Raw genomic sequence first — 12,734 nt, forward strand, 5'->3', positions numbered from 1 at the left:
TCACATTATGGCAGCATAGGAAAACAGAGTCATCTGGTGTGATAAACAGAAAAAGCCTTTTAAAAAATTTCTTCTGATCCTGTTATCTCGGTTTGTTATTATCGAAAATTCCGCCTTCTGCAACAGAAGTGAAAAAATTTAAGTGATGTGTCGAATTACTTGCATAGTCCTAACCATTTTACTTGCAGTTAATCATGCGGTGGCTTGGAAACATTTTTGGCGAGGAAAATGGATTCAGCGAAAAATCGAGCAAGCGGACAATTCGCATTTTCCGCCTGATCAATGGTTCGAACAAAAACTTGACCACTTTGATGTTGTTAACTCGATAACGTGGAAACAGGTAATAAGGCTGATTCAGTGATTTAGTAATTACTTAGAAAAGCTTGTCCATGCTTTATTAGAGATACCATACCAATGACACCTTCTTTGGAGGAGATGGTCCAGTCTTTCTGATGATTGGAGGTGAGGGTGAGGCAAGCCCTAAATGGATGGTACAAGGCATGTGGATAGAATGGGCTAAGAAATTTAATGCCTTGTGTTTTCAGCTTGAGCATAGATACTATGGCAAAAGTCATCCAACAAAGTATATTTGTTAGAACATAATTCTATTTGGCTTTATATATTTAATTTTACCTCTTAGGAACATGAGCATCAAAAATCTTAAACACTTAAGCAGTGAACAAGCTCTTGCTGATTTGGCCTATTTTATAGAAGCAAAAAAGAAAGAAATGAAGCTACAACATAATAAATGGATTGTGTTTGGTGGTTCCTACCCAGGTTCATTAGCAGCTTGGTTTCGATTAAAATATCCCCATCTTGCTTATGGTGCTGTTGCATCTAGTGCACCTCTCTTTGCAAAAATCAATTTCAAAGGTAATATACCTTCCAATTTTAGAGTAGCACATTAGTAATATCCCCAAAAATTGTGTAGAGTATCTGGGTGTTGTAACCAAGGCGTTGCAGACAACGCAACAAAGCTCGCAATGCACTGGCGCTATTGAGCAAGCAACAACTGCCCTCGAAGATGAAATTCAGTCAACCCGTTGTTGTCAAACAATGGAGAAACTTTTCAGCTTGTGCGATCCACTTGATGTCACAAACAAACTGGATGTCGCAAACTTGTTTGAAACATTGGCTGGTAATTTTGAAGGAGTTGTCCAATACAATAAAGACAATCGTGATTCCAAAGGGGCAAATATCACGATGGACGTCCTTTGTGATACGATGACTGATCCTAAAATCGGTTCTCCCCTTGCACGTTATGCGGCAGTTAATAACATGTTATTGAAGGCTATAGGGGAGAAATGTCTCGACTTCAAGTACAGTAAAATGCTTAGAGACATGCGTTCTACCGACTGGAACAGCTCTGCTTCTGAAGGAGGTAGTGGTTTGATTCATAATCAATATCTTAAATTTTCCTGGAGCTTGTATATGTTCACTAGTCTTGTCAAAAACTTTTACTTTAGGTCGCCAGTGGACATACCAAACCTGCACTGAATTTGGTTATTACCAGTCATCAGACCTTGCAGATCAACCATTTGGGAAACGATTTCCCATCGAATTTTCTATCCGCCAGTGCAGCGATATATTTGGACCGAAATTCAGTTATAACCTTCTTAAAAACGCCATCGCTCGAACCAATTTCATTTACGGTGGACCTGGGTTTGAAACTAGACCGAACTGTTTTTCCTAATGGTTCTGTGGATCCTTGGTCTGCTTTAGGGATCACTAGCAACACAACGGGCAATGTAGCCATCTTTATTCAAGGTAATCATGAAGATTTGAATTACAAAATTAGTCGATTCATTTTCTTACCTAACTTCATGGTTCACTGTACAATGCATATTTTTGTTTCTACATATAGGCACCGCCCATTGTGCTGATATGTATCCGCCGTCACCTAAGGACTCCGCACGAACTTACGGCAGCAAGGAATGTTATTGAAAGCCATCTGAATTCTTGGGTGTCAAATGAAAAGGCTTGAATCTCATAGCTTATCAGTTGTAAGAAGTACCGCTTGATTTCCTGCAAAATAAATCGATTAGTAACCGAACATTTGCGCCCACTATTTTCGAAGACAAAAAAAAATTGTTATTTGCTTAAGCCTTTTCTTCTTAAGCTATCGTGCACACCAAACGGGACCTGTATTTACATTTTTCGACACCATGTCCTCGTCTTTGGGCACGTGCTGTTCCATACTGTTTTCCGTTTACAGTACGAGACCGGCGTACTCCGAAATATTGGATTCACCATAGTCCTAGAAGAAATTGTTTTAAAATGAAGATATTTTCATCCGATTTTCGGGGATATTTACGGGGTAGGGCGCGATGGGTGAATGTGTAAAAATAAAGGATGTAATTTATTTATCCCTTCTCTGATATTAAAATTTCTGTAGAAAGTGAAAATTTACTATACATTTTATTTTTTTAACATTTTTTCTAGTCGAGTAGTAGAGGGGAAAATCTTACACTTAAAGAACTATCGGTCAGCAGTCAGCTGTTCTGCTGATCTAGCCCTTGTATGAAATTTAGCTGACATAGATCCGTTAACGTAGTTAATTGAACCATACATGGGTATTCATTCAAGTTTGTTAGTGATCCAGAAGATCCTGCACAAAACATTACATAGTCATATATGGGTAACTGGGTTATATGTTATACATAACAAGGTTTATTTAACATTATTATTATTATTTAACTATAGATTAGTATTGCCAAGGCTATTCCCCTGGGTATTTTCCCCGCCCTAGGGGGGGAAAAAAAAAAAATTTTTTTTATTTAGTTTTTTTTTTTTTTTATAAAAAATTTTTTTAATTTTTTTTTTTTTTTTTTAAAAAAATACAAAAATTTTATAAAAGGTATTTCCAGGAAACTTTTGAAAGGTACTTGTTTACCTTTCCACAACACCCCCTCCCCGTATTACAACTGTAGACAGAAGCAGACGTTTTTCTAGTAAATTTCTTTTCCTTATGAATAAATCCTTTAGCATAATCAGAAACTTAAAAAAATAATTGAGTCAAATAACTCATTACTGACATCACAAACTACACTACTGTGACATAAAAACGAAAACAGTTTGAACTACGTACTGTCCGTCAATCACTTTACGTCTGCTACGTCTTTATACAATACCTTTCAAAAAGTTTCTTGGAAAATAATTTTGGGAAAAAAATTTTTTTTTTTTTTAAAAAAAAAAGGGAAAAAAAAAAAAATTTAAAAAAAAAAAAAAAAAAAAAAAAAAAATTTTAGAGATAAAAATTTAAAAAAAAAAAAAAAAAGGAAAAATGGGGATTAGTGCTCACTCCATTCCCTTTAATGCTTCTTCTAGCTAGATATGTAACGCCATCTACTTGTCTTCTGAGGTCTTAATTATCTCAGTGGTACGTGACTGAAAACACTTGCTAATCTAATATCACAACATATTGCAAAGATATTTTTCTTATACGTAAGTAGTTTCTGAATTGGTTTCGTTCAATATAAGTATAAAGAATCTCTTATCGTATTACCTATTTTATCTTATTTCCTTTATCTTTTTGTTTTCTATCCTACATAAGAATTTAAATGTCGACCTACTTTCTTTTCCGTCTTGTTTTGGTTTGTTAAACCATGGTTAAACAAGCCATTTCATCAAAACTTACATAACAACAGTAGGCAGTTTCTAATCTTAGTGCATTCATTGATAAAATGTAGTGGCTGAAAGAAATCATCTTTAGCATGTTTGTTTATTCACTAACTGGGAGGATCCTAAATAAGTTCATGGAAATAATTTTACAGTATAGTAAATGGGCTAAAGTTGTTATCCAATATTTCTTCTAGGTGTTCTGCTGGTGATCTGAGTAGGTTTGTTTGTGAATTAGCCACAATACTTAAAATGGCGCAGTCAGTTACTAGCCAAGGAAAATCAGAAACCGTTGAACTAACCAGAGCACTGGAACATATTGAGAGTGCTCTCTCTGGAGTTCTTACCAGAATTCAGCAACTAAATGATGAATCCCAACAGGCCAAAACTGAAATATCTCAAACATTTGGAAGGCAACTGTCTCATCTTCATAGCCGCGAAACTCAACTTCTTAGACAGGTAAGATTCACAGTCAAATTAGCTCTCAACATTTTCTTCATTGAGTTTTTGTGCAGGTGGATGTCATTTTCCGTTCCAGAGGTGAGCTGCTTCAGAAGCAACTAGCCTATTGTTATCGCTTCCTTGGTGCTCTGGAAACATCTAGAAAGTGGTCAGAACAATTGCACAAATATAGCTGTGATTTGGCGATCGATAATAGAGAATTCGAAGAGTAAGTAGAACTAGAAATACTTTTACTTTATGCCGCTAAAAGCAGGTTTTTCTCAGGATGAAAAAGTGGGCGACGTCCATCCCTCTAAACTGGACCCTGGATGAAAACGCTTTAAGCGAAGCAATTGCAAACTTTGGTAATGTAGACATGGATGGGGTTCTCTTGTTACCGAATTCGGAGCAATCTAGTTGTCTTCCGAGCAGGTATAGTAATACAATTTTATGAACTAAACAGCTATTATAATATCATTGTTTATTTATTTTTTACATGAAAGGGTGGAAGAATATTTTGAAGAGGAACACCAGGTTTTAAATAAACCCTTGCATTCGAATGTAATAGACATTAAATTCCCTAAGCTACCCAAAGATTATTCGTATTGGCTCTCTCGCCCAGCACAACAAGAAGAAAAACCAGATTCTGGTTATGGACCATATCGTAAAGTAATTGGCTATTTGAGACATGTTAATTCAAGTCCGATCATAAACCAAAATTTTTATACGTAGGGTACAGACAGCTATAAACCATGTGACGTTCAAACTTGGCTGGGTTGTTTGCAATCCGAAACTGCCCCTGAGCCTATGGATAACGTGTCTGAATCTTCCACCGAGTTAGTTATGCTAGCTGATACTGCATCTTTGAACAGCAAGGACTCCGATAGCATTGAAATAGTGTCAGTTTCTAACATGTGCCTCAAGTTCGCCAATGGCGTAAGCAAACATTTAGTATTCTTCCACCAAACAAATTTTTTAATATATATGTATAAATTTCTGTCTTGGTTTAAAAAAAAAAACAGCACGGGGAAAGCGGTACTGCTTGTCGTCAAGTGTTGGGGGATTTTGAGATCGAAAACTTGGCGGACAACTTTAGCTCCTGCCTAAAAACCGACAAGCAACGCTGGTTGATATCAGAACCAAAAGAAATTCGTGACATTCCAATCGCTAAGGTACAAAAAATATATATTCTTTTTAAAAGAACGTTGTCAGTATTCTTGTTTTCCTATAGGCATGTCGTGCCAACTCCGTGTGCGATTCTTACGACGCATGCATCTGCGAAATCAACTGTCACGATGTGGCTCAAAAGAATCGTGAAGAGAAAGAAAAGCAAGAAAATAAAACAAATGATTATCGCCTTTGGCTACACACAGCCAGTCCGTTGGCAGCTCCTTTGGCAAACAACAATATTCCGCAACTTTCGCTGTTCTCTGACGATGACTATACCATTTGGCTTCATCCCGACTCCTTAGCTTGCATGACCAAACCTGCTTCGAATAAGATTGCCGAATTTCCATCTGTTTTCTCCGAAGAGGATTATCGTAAGTGGTTGCATCCTGAGTCGTTGGCTGGAGCACGTACATCAAAAGATTTCGCCAATTGTTTGTTCAAATATCAAAATCTCAACCCGGACGCTTCGGAAACCGGAGTCAACTTTATGGACGGGATAATGACGACCTCGTCCTCAAATTGCGGCAATGTTTGGTTGGCTAGTAGCTCGGTTAACCAAACATCGACACAACACTCAGGACTATCTGTCAGCGATGCGCTCAACGAAATGAGGCAAACTAGCAATAAGCTAGCACACATACAGAATAACTGGGCCCAATGGTTGAAACGTTAAACCATCTTGCACAAACCCATAACCTGAAAAAGGGAGGGTTAAAAGTTTTGTTGCACTTTTAGTTCGTGCACAATTTTTCATTTGTTTTAAAACCGTTCTCCGCCACTGCATCGGGATGTAGTTGCGGAAGCTTATAAATGCATTATAAACGTAATCTTCATCAAAAGCATTGACGTAGAATTTCAGGGCGTGATGCAACGCCTTTTGGTTAATTCCCTTTGGTTCTTATTGGCTGGTCTACTCGAAAACTTTTGTTTTGACAACTTGTTGAATACATGCGACCGCGTATCGCATTGGCTTTATATCTCTGAATCATATTCTTGTCGGAAAATTCTTGTTCCAGGATCTCACCATTACCTCACCCGGAAAGCCGGAAACTAAACAGATGGCCTCTTCATCAAGACTAAAGTTTGTTTACATAGGGACGGCATGACGTCTTCCCCCTTCTGAACCCAAAACTTGCAGTTATCCTCAAGGTCCGAAGACCAGTAGAACGCAAAAAAATGATTTGCTTCTATAAAACTAGTATAGTGCTGTTTATTGCGGTGTTAGTTATTCAGCAGGTAAGTTTATAAGTGCCATTGGATTGGAAAATTACAGAACTCGATCTTGTTTCCCTATGACGAAAATTCAGAAAATGGTACAGTCGGCTGAAAAATTTCCTGTTCAAGCCTTTTTAGTGCGAGGTGAAACAAAGATTCCTTGGCGATGGGGCACGCATCAGACAATATCCAATAGCTATCAACATCGACGTAAAAGAAATTCGGAACATCCGACTAGTCAGGAATCCATACGGATATCTCTTGATGCATTGCCCAACGCTGTTTGGAATCTGAATTTACGACGTAAGAGCCACCCCGTTACGCCCAACACGATTGTCGAATGGGTGGCGGAAAACGGAGAACGCACCCTCACGCGTGGTATCGATACCGAAAATTGCTGGTACGATCTATTTCTATGTCTGATCATAATATTTTTTTATTTCATCCTAACGTGTATCGAATTGCTTCTATAAAGGTATACGGGTGCAGTAGAGAATGAAACCGATTCCGTCGTCTCGTTGGGTATCTGCCAAGGACTATCAGGATTTATACGCACCAATAACCAAACTATGCTGCTGGAACCCGTTCAGGGCAATCCAGGCCATCCGAATCTAACTCATGTCATTTACCCATGGACGCTTGCCAATAATTCAGGCCAAATTGTGTTGCAAAACGATCAGGATTTTGGTATCGGTCGTAGACACAAACGAAGTCTCATTTCAAATCAAGTCGACTACGACGAAGAAGGCAATGAAGTCATCGATACCATCCGTTTCGAAGAAATGGAAGAATACAGTCAGAGTGTCGATGAAGAAATCGACGAAGAAAATGAACTGAGCAATTCGATTGACGATGATGTTGTGATCTCTGACGTGTATTCGGAAATCGAGGATTATGACGTTCACCTGTCACCAGTGGTGACGGAAGCAAAATCACTGGAAGAGGCCGAAGAAAGCCCTTTAAGTAATCGTACGACTTTGGAACCTGAAAACACAATCGATATTGATGGGTTTTCGGTCGACAAGTTGTGGGAAGGTTTGTTTTTAATATCTTCTTTAGCTTGGCACTCTTTTCAACGCATTTCTTTACAATCGTCATTAGGTGAATCACAAGCTGTCAAACGGAAAAAACCAGTAGCAAAATCAACTTTGGGTGAGGATTCGGCCAAGTTTCTGGAATTAGCATTGGCTGTCGATCACACGGTCATAAAATTTCATGGCAAACAAAGAGTTCAGCAATATGTTTTGACACTTTTGAATATCGTAAGTTGCATGCTAAGTGAGTGTCGTGGACTCCTTGAATTACTCTTTGTGCAATTGCAGGTCAGCGCAATTTATGAAGATACTTCACTAGAAGCAAATCTGCGTCTTGTTGTATCGCGGTTAATCTTTTATGAAGACAGGAAACAAGGCCAGGTAACATCAAAAGTCTCAATAGCTTTGAATGAATCAGCATTTGGACATCTTCATGTTTTAGGTTCGAGAGGGAAATTCCAAACGATCATTAGAGAACGTGAACGCTTGGAATGCTGGGCTTCTGAGAAACGCTGCTTCTGAATGGCCTCACGATATAGCTGTCTGGCTTACCCGTTATGATTTGGGTGGACCTTCAGGCTATGCTCCTGTTGCAGGAGTTTGTGATCCAGATCGTAGCTGCTCTCTCAAGTGTTTTCCTTTCTATATTTACGACTTTCCATGCTTTCTTTTTGGGTTTAAACGTAGTACTTTAATGCGTTTATTTTTAAATGCAGTCGAGACGAAGGTCTCACGTCGGCCTTCATTATTGCTCACGAAGTGGGACACGTGTAAGTTTTTCAAGGGTTAAGTCACGCAAAATGCCAGATCAGCTTTTTCTAATTGCTCGATTGTTTCTGATTCTCAGATTAGGCTTTTCTCATGACGGAGACGTATCAGCTGGGAATGATTGTCACGATGAAGCACTTCAAGGCTCCGTTATGGCACCTATGGTTGCAGCGACTTTCAGTCGTTTTCATTGGTCACGTTGCACTCATTGGGAATACCACTTTAAACAACAGTAATTTGTCACATTCTCGATCCAAACTATAATTCTAAATCCTCCCTTTCTCTTTCGAGAGGGACGATTTTTTTATTCCACTGATAAGTAGGCCCTAGAAAGTTATTTACCTTTATTGTATAGCAATTGGAAGTGTTTGAAAAATCAACCCAGCGTAAATACCAACGCAACGATTGTCCAATCTGCCATCCAGTACAGTTACAGTTTAGACGAACAATGTCGTATGGAATTTGGTGAAGGGTATCATCTTTTCAGTCCGTATTTTGTTATTATGTCATTATCAGCTTATTTCTATCAGGTATTTTCTGTGCCGATCTTTTGCTTTGAGCGATCCGTGCACTCATCTTTGGTGTGGTCACAAGTCGAGCCCTCAGTTGTGCAAAACTAAGAAAGGACCACCACTTGAGGGCACTCCTTGTGGACAGGATAAGGTACAAAATTAATTCCCATTTATGTCTTCGTCCGGCATTTCATTGAGGAAGGCACATTTTATTCTTTCGCAGTGGTGCATTAAAGGCTTTTGCGAGGCGATCGGCAAGCGAAAAAAAGTTGTTGGTCCTGTCGTTAAAAATCCCCGAGACGGCAATTGGAGCGTATGGTCCGATTGGAACACTTGCTCACGAACCTGCGGTGTGGGCGTCCGTTTCCGCACACGTAAATGCAATAATCCCACGTGAGACAGAAATATCAGTTTCTTCTCCACATATGCGTACTTTAATTATTGCTTACAATACTAGACCTGCGAATGGAGGCAAAAATTGTCAAGGAAAGAGCGAAGATTCGGAACTGTGCAACACAAATCCGTGCTCCGAATGGACAGATTTCAGAGGCGAGCAATGTGCTACAATTCCATTATTATTTTCTACAAACGAGTCTCTTTTTTCTATGACTTGGCTTCCATGGGAAGTAAACAATCGTAAGTTCTGAATTCCAAATCATTAACAAATGCATTGGAATTGTTTTTGAATCTTGTGATATTTTTAGAATCCGCTCTTTGTCGTTTGACGTGCGTTGCACGGGAAACGGGAGATATTTTCGAATCTCCGGAGAATGTCGTTGATGGTACGGCTTGCTCTTATGAACGATCTAACGGCATTTGTATACAGGTATTTCTCTTACCAATTACCGAGATTCCTATACTGTGTCCTGTACTACATCTTGATATTTTATTTCAAAGGGCCAATGTCAAATAATGGGCTGCGATAGACGGCTTGGCTCTCCAGCCGTGGAAAATGAGTGTGGCGTGTGTCAAGGCAAACCGGGCGATTGTACAGTAGCCAGTAGACATTACAGTGGGGCTCCACGTCTTCGTAAGAATCACAATGTTAAATTAGAATTTAAAACAAGACAGAGTTTTAAATTATCAATCAATTTCAGCTCATCGAAGGGTAGTGGTGATTCCGCGAGGAGCGAGAAATATCCGCATCAAAGAAGAGCCCAATAGTTCTAATAGACTAGCCATTAAAGCCCGTAACTCACAGAGCTGGATCTTGAATGGAACCTTCCCAATCACGGAAGATGTTGCTACATTTTACGTAATCGCCGCAGGTACTCGTTTTACATACAATTCAGTCTTTGGATTGGAAACGATGCGAGCGAGAGGACCACTTCTATCAGACCTCACGCTTATGGTATATGGTCATTTAAATTCTTTATAGGTTTTTTTGTTCTAAAAATTTGTTTTATCGAATACAGATCGTTCCGGGACCTGTACGAGAACACGCCAACGTAACAGTGACATGGAGTATGCCACCAAAATCTCACCGCAAAAAGAATCCTGGTCCTGATGTTAGCAATCGACAGAACCAACATTTCTGGGAACTGGCCGGCTGGTCATTGTGTTCACGTTCATGCGGTGGAGGAACGCAGACTCAGGTGTGGTATTGCCGTGACCGTCAAACTGGTCACGTTGTTCGACGTAAGCATTGTAACAATCTGAGCGAACCGGAAATTCTGACACGACTTTGCAACACGTTCAGGTACATTCCTATCTAATATTAGATTTTTATTTGCTAATTTTTTTCGTTCTCCAGCTGCGATTTCCGATGGGTAACTGGACCCTGGGAAGGATGTTCGCAAATGTGTGGAACTGATGGCGTACAGATGCGTATGATTTACTGCGTCCGCACCGCCATGGTCACTTCATCGCAAAGCAATAACACAGCAGCAGCCATTTCAAAGCCAGAACTAGAAAAGAATGTTTTGATTGACGAACATCTCAGCGAATTAAGCGGTCCTGTCAATGAAGCTCGAAGACTTCCGGAGGTCACAGACGATGACATTAGTTCCACATCGGATAGCCTTCTCCATCCTACCGTTGATGCCTGGAAAGCGACCATCAAAGATAACAAGGTAGATACGATTAGATGTTTTGGTTTGCTTTCAAATTTCGCCAAGATTCTTTCTTTAATGCAGAAAAAATTGGCTATTGAAAATGAAATCCTTCATTGGAATCCGAATGCTATTACAGACCCGGCTCTATGCAAAGATAAGCCACCGAGTGAAACTCAGCCTTGTTCCAGGATTCCATGCAATGGGACGTGGATAGAGAAAAATTGGACAAAGGTGATAACGTGACATATAATGTAATAGAGATTTATCACATCGATTTTTGGTTTGATAGCAGTGCTCGACTACGTGTGGAATTGGTCGTCAAGAAATGCAATTCATTTGCATGTCATCCAAGAGCAAATCGAAAAAAGAAATGGGAGGCATTTCGGCCTTTCATGAAGAGGCAGCTTTTGTTGAACAAGCCATCGATTACGAAGAAGACTTCCACGAAGGAGCTGCCTATGGTTTCAATAAACGTCAAGCAGAGGGGAAGGGCAACAACAAGTGGAAGAATTTTTTATGCGGACCTAGGCCCACATTAGTCCGTTCGTGCGTGAATCAAGAATGTCCATTGGCTCTTCCGCCGAATGACCAGGACACGGAGAAATGTAAAGATCTGTCCAGGCATTGCAATCTGCCCGTGTTGCAACGTTATTGCGCATTAACTTCGTTCCAGACGTCCTGCTGTCATTCTTGTTCCAATTACTTATCTAAATAACTTAAAAACGTGAAGCAGATATTCTCTTTTCATCTTTAAAATTTCGCATCGATTCATTTTTAGAAAATTGTAAGCTCTTTCTCATCATTTTTGTATTTCAAGTTAAAGAATGCGATTAAATAAAACTTCCAAAACGCGCTTCTCTATTTGACGCGGAATTAAATGTTGCAGATCGTAGTATGTCATAGATGCCGAAAGATGGCCACATCTTCGACGTGATTACTCGTCTTCGGCATGCGCGCCAATTCACGATAGTTTTTCGTCCGTGTGTGCCGTGAGCCGGTTGAAAGGTCGAGGATTCATTCTAGTTTCTTCCTTAGACAAGCAAACATCTTCCACGGCGATTCTTCTGTTCGCAATCAGGATGCAGTGGCGCATTTTATTACTTTTCGCTTTAGCTATCGTTTGTTGTTTCGTGATTGAACCAGGCGAAGCTAATCGTCAACCGATCTTTGTCAAACATCAAACTACTACGCCTCGTTACAATAGGAAGCAAGTAGCCATGGCTCCCAGTCGTAGTTGTCCTACGGGACATTTGTTGGATAAAAACGGCATCTGCAGAATGATATGGTATATAATTCATCTTATATTTCTAGTCTATGCTTTGTGTGTGAAAATAAAACATTGTTTAGGCTTGGGTGAATATAATAAAAAGCGAACAATCAATCAGCCGTCTGCGGCTACGCTCGATTGTTTGAAAAAAAAATGCACACACGCCCTCATGCATAATGAACGCCCGAGACTTTCGCCAATCTAAAAATACCGAAGAGGAAAGACCTACATAATCGTATTGGAAGCTGTTCGTCCTTGATTTTTTTTGCGCAAGTTGAAAATACACGATAAATATACTATTAATAAAAACAAGTTCTTTTGATCTGTCAATCTTCAACTGCGGACGTGCATTTTTTCTCCTCAGCTTTTCAAGTCCAGGAACACAAAACATTTTGTACATTTTGAATTGCTTTTTTTTTTGTGTGTGAAGCAGACCTGCCAAAAAGAGACGTTTTTTTTTTCTTATGATGCGATGAATGATATGGTTTGTAAAACCCATCCAAAACAGATGCGCGTATCTTTCGTTTAGTACGTATACTTTATACGTCGTCGGCAAAGCTCACGCAATAAAAACGAATGGCAGTGATACAGCTACCGCGATTGTTGTAAGCGCAGGCGGTTTCTATATTTAATAGCCCCATTTGTATACCAAACC

The 12,734-nt window shown here is 39.6% G+C and overlaps 3 protein-coding genes and 1 long non-coding RNA gene across 6 annotated transcripts; all 4 read left to right on the plus strand.

Moving 5' to 3' along the window:
* Window positions 1–62: 62 nt before the first annotated feature.
* Window positions 63–2,053, plus strand: LOC116916032 (putative serine protease K12H4.7). The gene is given in 7 exon segments (XM_032921218.2): window positions 63–340; window positions 402–583; window positions 641–873; window positions 932–1,381; window positions 1,467–1,657; window positions 1,659–1,767; window positions 1,865–2,053. Coding segments are annotated over 7 exon segments (1,440 nt in total). The 5' UTR covers window positions 63–145; the 3' UTR covers window positions 1,945–2,053.
* A 1,254-nt stretch (window positions 2,054–3,307) lies between these two features.
* LOC116916030 lies at window positions 3,308–6,204 on the plus strand. 2 transcript variants are annotated; one of them, XM_032921216.2, is made up of 8 exons: window positions 3,308–3,444; window positions 3,816–4,077; window positions 4,134–4,288; window positions 4,345–4,491; window positions 4,563–4,728; window positions 4,792–4,995; window positions 5,082–5,231; window positions 5,291–6,204. In XM_032921216.2, exons 2-8 carry the CDS (start codon window positions 3,871–3,873, stop codon window positions 5,900–5,902), a joined length of 1,641 nt encoding a protein of 546 aa, XP_032777107.2. In that variant the 5' UTR covers window positions 3,308–3,444; window positions 3,816–3,870; the 3' UTR covers window positions 5,903–6,204. The 2 variants fall into 2 exon arrangements, with proteins under 2 accessions (XP_032777107.2, XP_032777108.2); XM_032921217.2 differs by lacking the exon at window positions 3,308–3,444 and adding an exon at window positions 3,628–3,646.
* A 109-nt stretch (window positions 6,205–6,313) lies between these two features.
* LOC116916027 (A disintegrin and metalloproteinase with thrombospondin motifs 16) lies at window positions 6,314–11,664 on the plus strand. 2 transcript variants are annotated; one of them, XM_032921206.2, is made up of 19 exons: window positions 6,314–6,465; window positions 6,537–6,844; window positions 6,920–7,479; window positions 7,546–7,706; window positions 7,767–7,859; window positions 7,921–8,108; window positions 8,195–8,248; window positions 8,326–8,478; window positions 8,602–8,718; window positions 8,777–8,909; window positions 8,982–9,151; window positions 9,216–9,394; window positions 9,463–9,584; window positions 9,656–9,788; window positions 9,856–10,109; window positions 10,174–10,457; window positions 10,512–10,830; window positions 10,894–11,043; window positions 11,102–11,664. In XM_032921206.2, exons 1-19 carry the CDS (start codon window positions 6,406–6,408, stop codon window positions 11,525–11,527), a joined length of 3,864 nt encoding a protein of 1,287 aa, XP_032777097.2. In that variant the 5' UTR covers window positions 6,314–6,405; the 3' UTR covers window positions 11,528–11,664. The 2 variants fall into 2 exon arrangements, with proteins under 2 accessions (XP_032777097.2, XP_032777099.2); XM_032921208.2 differs by having other exon boundaries at window positions 11,105–11,664.
* A 91-nt stretch (window positions 11,665–11,755) lies between these two features.
* On the plus strand, window positions 11,756–12,388 carry LOC116934779. The gene is made up of 2 exons (XR_004400942.2): window positions 11,756–12,097; window positions 12,160–12,388. It is a non-coding gene; the product is annotated as an uncharacterized LOC116934779 (long non-coding RNA).
* The last annotated feature ends 346 nt before the right edge of the window (window positions 12,389–12,734 follow it).

The sequence above is a fragment of the Daphnia magna genome, linkage group LG2 (assembly GCF_020631705.1).
Source record: "Daphnia magna isolate NIES linkage group LG2, ASM2063170v1.1, whole genome shotgun sequence".
NCBI lineage: Eukaryota > Metazoa > Arthropoda > Branchiopoda > Diplostraca > Daphniidae > Daphnia > Daphnia magna.